At 59.7% G+C, this 7833-nt stretch overlaps 1 protein-coding gene across 2 annotated transcripts; it reads right to left on the reverse strand.

The window, feature by feature from the left end:
- Positions 1-1254: 1254 nt before the first annotated feature.
- On the reverse strand, positions 1255-7290 carry CPNE6 (copine 6; the record flags this gene model as incomplete). Of its 2 annotated transcripts, XM_079768008.1 has the most annotated exons (16): positions 1255-1392; positions 1588-1824; positions 1953-2086; positions 2415-2466; positions 2546-2600; positions 2680-2813; positions 3077-3136; positions 3358-3444; positions 3666-3770; positions 4128-4217; positions 4309-4392; positions 4493-4567; positions 4737-4811; positions 5103-5282; positions 5700-5871; positions 7181-7290. In XM_079768008.1, 15 exons carry the CDS (start codon positions 5865-5867, stop codon positions 1255-1257), a joined length of 1674 nt encoding a protein of 557 aa, XP_079624134.1. The 2 variants fall into 2 exon arrangements, with proteins under 2 accessions (XP_079624134.1, XP_079624133.1); XM_079768007.1 differs by lacking the exon at positions 7181-7290 and having other exon boundaries at positions 1588-1821; positions 5700-5867.
- Between the last annotated feature and the right edge of the window lie 543 nt (positions 7291-7833).

A 7833-nucleotide genomic window follows, 5' to 3' on the forward strand; every position in this document is an offset into this window, starting at 1 on the left:
CCTTTAGCCTCTCCTACTTCACCCCCTTCCACACACATCATTGAAGGAAGAGGAGCCCAGCTATTCTTCCTTAATTCTGGATCTCACACATGTCTTACCTGCTCTCTGAAGCTGCAGTCCAGACCTAATACTGTTCTTGCACACTTTACTGGCTGAGGCACACACACGGGCAGAGACGCCCATCCACAAGTGTCTCTGGGTCACCACATGAGGGTCACTCAGATATATTCCACACAGAAATTGCACACTAGTGGTTGGTAGTATGTGCACTTTAGTCAGATAGGCCTGGGCTCAAGTTTAAGGGCTCCTGGTTCTTCTTTGGCTAAACAATAATGTGTCCTGCTATTGTGAATGTTATTAAGAGTACACAGCTGGACTACCTGAACCATTAAGGCCACGCTCATGGAAAAATCAGGGATGTGCAGTCATGAGCACACACATGCATTCGAACAACTAGGAAAACCAGGCAGCACAGACCTTCTGTATTCTTAGTTCACTGGCAGACCTCCTGCCCTCCTTCATTCCCCACACACCCCTTCTGGGCCTCACCCCACAGCTGTGAGGGGGCTGGAGTTCCACCCCTTGGGCTCAGCTGGGATTCTCTGGAGACAGCTGTAAAAAGGCATTAGCCTGCCCCCTTGACAGCCCCTTATTACCTTCCCCATCTCCAACAATTAACCCCCATGGTGCCTGGCCTCCCCCGGCCCCCCGCCCGGGATTGGGAGGTGAGGATAGGGGCTCCTCAGATCTCCTTGGTACATAGTTGGGGTGAGAGTGTAGAGACATGTGACTGCCTGGTGAACTCTGGCCCAGTTTTTGAAAGGTGCTGGTTCTTAATGGTATTTGTGGGTGCTACAGACTGCCCAGTGGGCATCTGAGACATGATGGGTAGAGGCTGAGGTGCTAATACCGGTTCCCTTTATTAACGGCCAGAAAGTCAGGATCACTGAAGAGCGTCAGTGAGGGGCCACAAGACTATGGGGCCTGGAGAGAGGGGGCAGGGCTCTCCACTCACTTCCAGGACCCCGGGGGCACAGCTGATCCAAGAGGGAGAGGCACTGGTCACTCGAGTCACAAGGGTCAGGACAGGCACCTGAGAGAGAGTGGGATCGTCATAAGCACCCTCCTCTACACCATACCTGGCCGAGATGGGCTCCACCGAGCCCCACTCTGCACCCCCTAGTTAGAGTCCACTCCTTCGGGCCCCCAGGACTCACTGAGAGGCTGAGGGAGTGTCCGTCCGGTGGGAGGCAATCACGGGCTAGGGCTGGGAGTCGTGGCAGGCGTGCAGGGCCTGGGCGGCCCCGGGCTGATGCCCTGGCTGGCGTAGTACTCCACCACCTGCCGAGGCACCTCAGCCAGGACACACTTAGCCAGCGCAGAAGGTGCGGCCTGCGGGTGGGGGTCATGGCAGTGGTTGTTAGGAACCCAAGCCTAAGGGGCGGGGGCAGGTGTGGGCAGGGCTTCGGAGTGACCAGCTGGGCTCTAGCATCCTTCTCAGGACATCCGCCTGGTGGGACAGCCAGGCCAGATTTGGGTTTGTGAGGAGCTGTGGAGCCCTGCTGGGAGGGAGCATCGGACACTCACATCCTTGAAGTCCCGGAAGGGAACGAATTGGACGATGTCGCGGGCCGCGGGCACCCCTCGAGGGCAGCGCAAGGGACCCTCGTCGCCATCCAGCAGCCGCATGTCAGAGAAGTCAGCATTGCCCACGCCCACGATGATGATGGACATGGGCAGGCGGGAAGCGCGCACGATGGCGGCGCGGGTCTCAGCCATGTCGCTTACCACACCGTCTGTGAGCACCAGCAGCACCGAGTACTTCTGCGGTGGAGGGGAGGGAGGTAGCCTCTGTATGCAGCGGCACTGGCACATGCCCCAAGCCCAGTCCCTGCCCCCGCCCCACCCCAGAGCACCCGGGCAGAGTCTGGTTGCCTGCTTCCTCTCCTCACCGTGGCTTGGCCGGTGCTCTGCTCCCGCTGGGCTGGCTCAGCCACGCGGTTGATGATGGGGGCCACGTTGGTGGGGCCATAGAGCTGGATCTGGGGCAGGCAGCGGCGGTAGGCGGTGATGACCCCCGAGATCTCTGTGGGCAGAGGTGAGGCTTTCAGAGATTAGCAGGGAGCCCTTCCTGACACCCCTTAAAGCAAGGAGGTGTCCTGTTCCCCGCCCCTCCCAGTTTCTCAGTAAGAAGGCGAGTTGGATGGTCCAGGTACTGGGGCAGTTGGGTGGGTAGATGCTGGGCCAGGGTCTGGACGTCTTACCAAATGAACCCAGGCAATGAATGGGTAAAGGGTCAGGGAGCTGGGCCCATGGGAATGCAGTCTGTGCTTTGTCGTGGGGTGTACAGGAGTGTGCAGCAAGCTGTATTCGGGGGCGGGGGGGGGGGGGCTGGTGGGAGCATCCCCTCTTACCTTCACATTCAGGATTTTCCGGGTCAAAGTTGATAGCAAAGTCATGGGACACCTATGAGAACAGCAAGGGCATCATTCCTTCCTGTCTCACTCTCCCACCAGCTCCTCCCGTCTCTTGGCACCCAGCCTACCTCGAAGTTGGGAGGGATCCGAGCCCCAAAGCCAAACGCTGGGAACCGCTTATCACTGGGGAGAAGAAAAGGCTGTAGGGCCCATCGGGCAGAGCCTCCCTGCCTGTCTCCGGCCCTACCCCCACCTCTTTTACCTGTCATAGTCTTGGCAGATGCCTCCCACTGCACGCAGGGCCTGCAGGTAGTGGTTGGGCTGGCGAGGGCTGAGGCAGTGTAGGGACTGGGTGCTCCTCGGGTCCCCATTGGAGGCTGTGAAGTCAATGGCCACCTGGTGGAGGTGCGGAAAGGGACTTGCTACAACCTTGAGAGCCAACAGAGAGGCTAGGCCAGTGCTAGTGTCTGTAGGGAGGACTGAGGTGAATCTGGGGGAGCCCACAGGTAGCATCATCATAGAGCGGGGTGAGGGGAACAAGATGACAATGCTAGGCTCAGGAGAGGCCTAAGTAGGGCAGAGGGCATTCTGGGTTCTTTCTGTTCACTGTAGGCTTAGCCCGTCCCTCTTATCCGTGTCCCCATCCCCTGGGCATTTACCGTGAAGCTGATCTGGCAGCCGCCCATGATGTAATCCAGAAATGTGTGTACCTTTTCCACCTGGCGGAGGCAGGGGAGGTAAGGTGGAGGGGTAGTCCTTTGGGGAGGGAGCCGGGTGGGGCTTCTGTGGGGGAAGTGGAGGACCCAGAGCGTTTGAGATGGAAGTTGGCAGTGGTATGGGGCAAGGGCTTTCAGTTCCCAGAGGCGAAGGAAGAGTTGAATGTGAGGTTGCAGTGGGGCTCAGGGCTGGGGCAGGGCTTGAGGCTGGCACTGGGATTTACCGTGCACTGGGCCAGAACTACAGTCCCCGAGCTCTTGTAGTTCTTCTTCTTGTCCCGATACTTGGGGTTGATGCAGTCCCACTGCATCTAGACCCCACATTCCCCAAAAGCCCAGGTCACAGTTCCATCAGGTGACCCCCCCCCCCCGCCCCCGACCCCTTCCAGCAAAGCCTCCCAGAGCAAGATCTCCATGGCTCAGTCCCTAGGATGATGCTGAAGATGCACGGTGGCCTCTTCACCGTCACCCTCAGGATTTTCCCAGAGGTATTGAGGGGGGGGGGGTCCTAGGGGAGGGGTCTTTGTGACACCTCTTGTCCAGGATTTGCTGTTCCTTCCTGCATCTCCTGGAAGGTGCTGGTGAACTCTCCAATGAAGTCATGTTTCCCACTTGAGTCATAGTCATACACCAGGAACTGAGAAGGCAGGGGGGTCAGCGTCAGGGATGCTTTGCAGTGGTTCCTGGGGCCAGGGGGAGGGACTCAGGGAGGCAGGGGTCTAACAGTCTCTAGGGCCAAAAAGACGAACTCAACCTGCCCAGAGAGGCCATTTGCTGAGAACTTCATTCTGTGGCTCAGTCTGGCAGGGCCTTTGGCTTCTGATAAAAGGCACACATGTAGGCACACATGTAGGCACACATGTAGGCACACGGAGCTGTGACAGGCTCTGTACCCCACAGTGGGGAGAGGAAGGGAGCTTGCTACACGCAGGGGGGAGGTCTCGGGCAGAGACTGGATGCCTCAGTAGCTGCCCTTGCTCGGTGGGGGCTTCACCTTGAGAGGCCGGTGGACGTCACAGCTGCACAGGGAGTGCAGGGACAGGCGGAACGGCTCCCAGCTGGGGTTCAGGTTGTTCTTCACCACCTTGGAGAGGCACCAGAGCGCCGGTCACCTCCTATCTAGGTCTCCCTACTCTGCTCCTCCTCCCTCCTGCCCCACAGCCCCAGGCACCCACCTCGGTCCTCCAGACCAGCTGTTCACTCTGGTCCTCGTTGGTCTTATAGATCTCTATGAAAGGGTCAGATTTGCTGAACAGATCCTGGGGACACAGGGGAAAAGGCCCATGAGCCTGGTGAGGGGTGCAGGGGGAAGCGGCTAACACAGAGAAGGGAACAGTGCCGGGACTCTGGGATTTTAACCTTGTTGTCCAGCTTGTGGGCTCTGAAGGTGAGCTGCACATAGTCGTTGGTGCCAGACACCTCCTCAGCGACAATCTGCAAGGGGAACACAAGTGGCCGGACTCCCCCCAGCCCCCTCCCACAAGGGCCACCCTGTGCCCTTTCCTTTAAGTGGGGGCCAGTCCTGGGCATGATGTCATCATGGACATCCATGCAGGGGCATTGAATGCCCTGTCCAAGGGTGAGTATGGGTGACCTTGCCTACCGTGATGGTGGACTTGCCCGCAGTCTTCCCATTCTTCAGCAGCAATGGCTTAGTGACCTTGGTTTGTGACACAATCTGGAGATGGAGGCGGAGGGAGACCCGGCTGTGAGGCCCCACCTGCCTTGGCCAGGGTATAAGGCACAGGGGTAATAAGTTGGGCTAAGGTTGGACTGTGACCCCCATTGTTTAGATGAGGAAACTAAGGCTCAGAGAGGTTAAGTATCTTGCCCAAGGCTGCACAGCCAGTGAATGGCGGAGATGGAGGTCCAAGCCTGGAATGAACTAGCCCTAGAGCTCATGCTCTCTGTTAATTTGGATTTCAGAGAGGAAGGCGGAAGCTGGTGGGGGTGGGGTGGGAATGCAGACCTGGCCCAAGGTGCACTCTGTAGAGCCGAGGAAGGTGTCATTGCTGGGGCCGGTGGCTCCGTCCTCGGCATCAAACACGTGGAACTGCAGGGGCTGCTTTTCTTCAAAAAAGTACTCAAGGGCCAGCACCCGGGAGAAGACGGGGCTGGAGCAGGAGCGCAGCACCTCTGTGCGCTCCACCTGCGGCAGGAGGGGTGCGGGCCCTCTGGGAACCCAGGTACTTCCCCTGGGCCACCCACCCTGCCAGCCTTCCTTGGGCTGGCACCCCCCCAGCGACTAGCTCTTCCCTCCCTAGGTTGACCCCGCCCCCCCCCCCCCCCCCCCCCCCCGCCCCAGCTCAGGGTGCTGCCAGCTCACTAGACCTTCAGCCCTCTGGGGCTCTCCTAAGGCCTTCCACTGCCCATGGGGCCATCTCGGGCCCCTCTGTAACTCTGGGCTTCAGAAACTATAAGTGATTTGTGTTTGTAACGACGGCACACCCTTCACCAAGGTGACCCACCCAGCCTGGAAGAGGCCCCTCAGGGTCTTCACTTTCCCCTGTGAGGCCTTTGTGGCCTCCACCCAGCCTCCCTCCTTCCAGGCCTGAGTTGCTCTCACCTCCACCCACTGCTCGTCGGAGTACAGCTTGAGCAGCACGCAGGGGTGCGGCTTGGTGAGCGTGTCTCGGTCCAAGAGGCCATGGCAGGACACCCGAAGCTCCACCCGCGAGGCCCCCAGTGTCATGGCTGGGGGCTCAGGCACCCATCCCATCTCAGGGTCCGACATGTCACTGTGGGGACAGAGCCGATGGCCTGGATCCTGGAAAGGGAACACCTGCCATGGGAGGGGGTCTATCTTCTGGGAGCCCTTGCCCTGTTTCCCGAGGCCCGGGACCCCCTGGACCCTCTGGACCTCCTGTTTGCCCTGCCTTCTCTGGGCTCGGCTTCCCTTGGAGCTCTGAGCAGAGGAGGGCGGGGTACCTGAGCCTCCCACACCTGCACAGCCCTGTGCTTCTGTCACCCCTTCTGGCCTGGTACGTACGGAAGGGGCTGGACAGGGCTAAAGGTTGGGGGGGTTCCTGGCAGTCTTGGTTCCTAGGCCATCGATTGATCCACACTTTTTGCTGCCTCAGCACCTTCTGCTGTTTCCCAACTGATGTCTGAGCCAGCGCAGCACTCAGTCTTGGCCCCAGGGAGATAAACTGGGGCAAGGGGGGCGGGGAAGGGGTGGATGGGCCCCTGGAAGTCTGAAGAGGATGGGCCTCAGGAATGGAGCTGCAGTGGGCGGGCGGGGGCAGGGTGAAAGGTGCCCTGGGCTGTCCCTATTTATCTCCCCCCACTCACTTCGTAGTTGGCTGGTGGGAAGGGAGGGTGGTGGGCTTGGGAGCTAGAGGCAGAGCCCTGAGCCGGCTGAGAGCGCCTCCAGGCTCCTGGCAGGGGCTCCCACTATGACAACTCTCACTTTCCTCCCCCCTCCCCTGTTCTCACACTTCTTGGCAGCGCCCGCAGTGTCTCTTAGCGACGCGGTTTTTGGGGAGCTGCGGCCCCCTCCATGCTGCCCGTGGGATGCACGCACGCCACCTTCCCCTAGCAGTGGTACCAAGCCTCGGGCAGCAGCAGGCAGGGGTACGCTGGCCCAAGTTCATGGCCGGTCAGTTCATCTATCTGTATCTGTCCACGTCTCAGGGTGAGGCTGTCTGATCTCATGTCGTGGTTCTGCCAGCGAGTGTGCATTGGTGTGTCTGAATGCTCCCACCGTGTGTGTCTGTCCCCTGGTCCTGTGTCTGTCTCCAGGAGGGTGTGACAGTTCCTGCAGGCACCTCCCTCAGAACGGGACCCTTCTCTGGCTGGGTACCCCCTCCCCACAGCCTGTGCTTTCCGGATCTGTGAGGGAGGGTCTGGATTGCAGGGGTCTCTGCCTTCTAGCCACCAGTCTCCCGGTTCTTGCAGGTCCCCTGAGAAGGGCAAGGGCATGTGATAGTGAGGGGATCCGGCAGAACCGGAGACTTCTCTGGGGGCTGGGGGAGATGCTATCACAGAGACTGGGCCGGGCAGGGCCGGGCAGGGCTGGGCTAGGCTAGGGAGGAAGGGGAGGCTCACCTGGGCTCTAGCTGGGGGTTCCTCTCTCCGGCTCTGGCCCCGGCCTTGACTCCTTTTCTTCTCCAGCCGCTGGCGCCAGCTCCGGCTCTGGCTCTGCTGCTATTTATGGGGCCGGGATGGGGAGGGGAGGTGGCAGCACCAGCTCCCCCCTCACCCTCCCTCCAGTTGGGAGGGAGAAGAGGAGAGGGGCAGGGACACTGCCTGGGAAGGAGCCACAGATCTCGGGGAGGAGAGGGTGGGCTGGAGGTGGCTCAGAGGCAGGACCTCCACAGACACAATGACACACATCTTCTCCTTCACACCACGCCCACACCCAGCATCACAGAGATGCTCACACATTCACACCGGGAAGTGATGGAGACACGCACCCACAACCCACAGGCTCACACATATCTTGACACGCACAGACGCCAGCACGTAAACTCTCTGTGACACCACGACAGTTATAGCCCCACAGACACACACAGGGAAACACACCCAGTCTCACGACACTCTCCACATCATACTCGTTAAGGATATTTGCGCATATGAAAGAACGCTGGCTATCCTCGTCACTCACACACACTCACTCATACCAGCCCGAATACAGCAGAATGGAGATCTTCACGGGCTCCTTAAAAACCACTCTGAACCTCGGAGCTCTGAGCATGGGA

Source organism: Cnephaeus nilssonii, assembly GCF_951640355.1.
Source record: "Cnephaeus nilssonii genome assembly, chromosome: 4".
NCBI classification, from domain to species: domain Eukaryota; kingdom Metazoa; phylum Chordata; class Mammalia; order Chiroptera; family Vespertilionidae; genus Cnephaeus; species Cnephaeus nilssonii.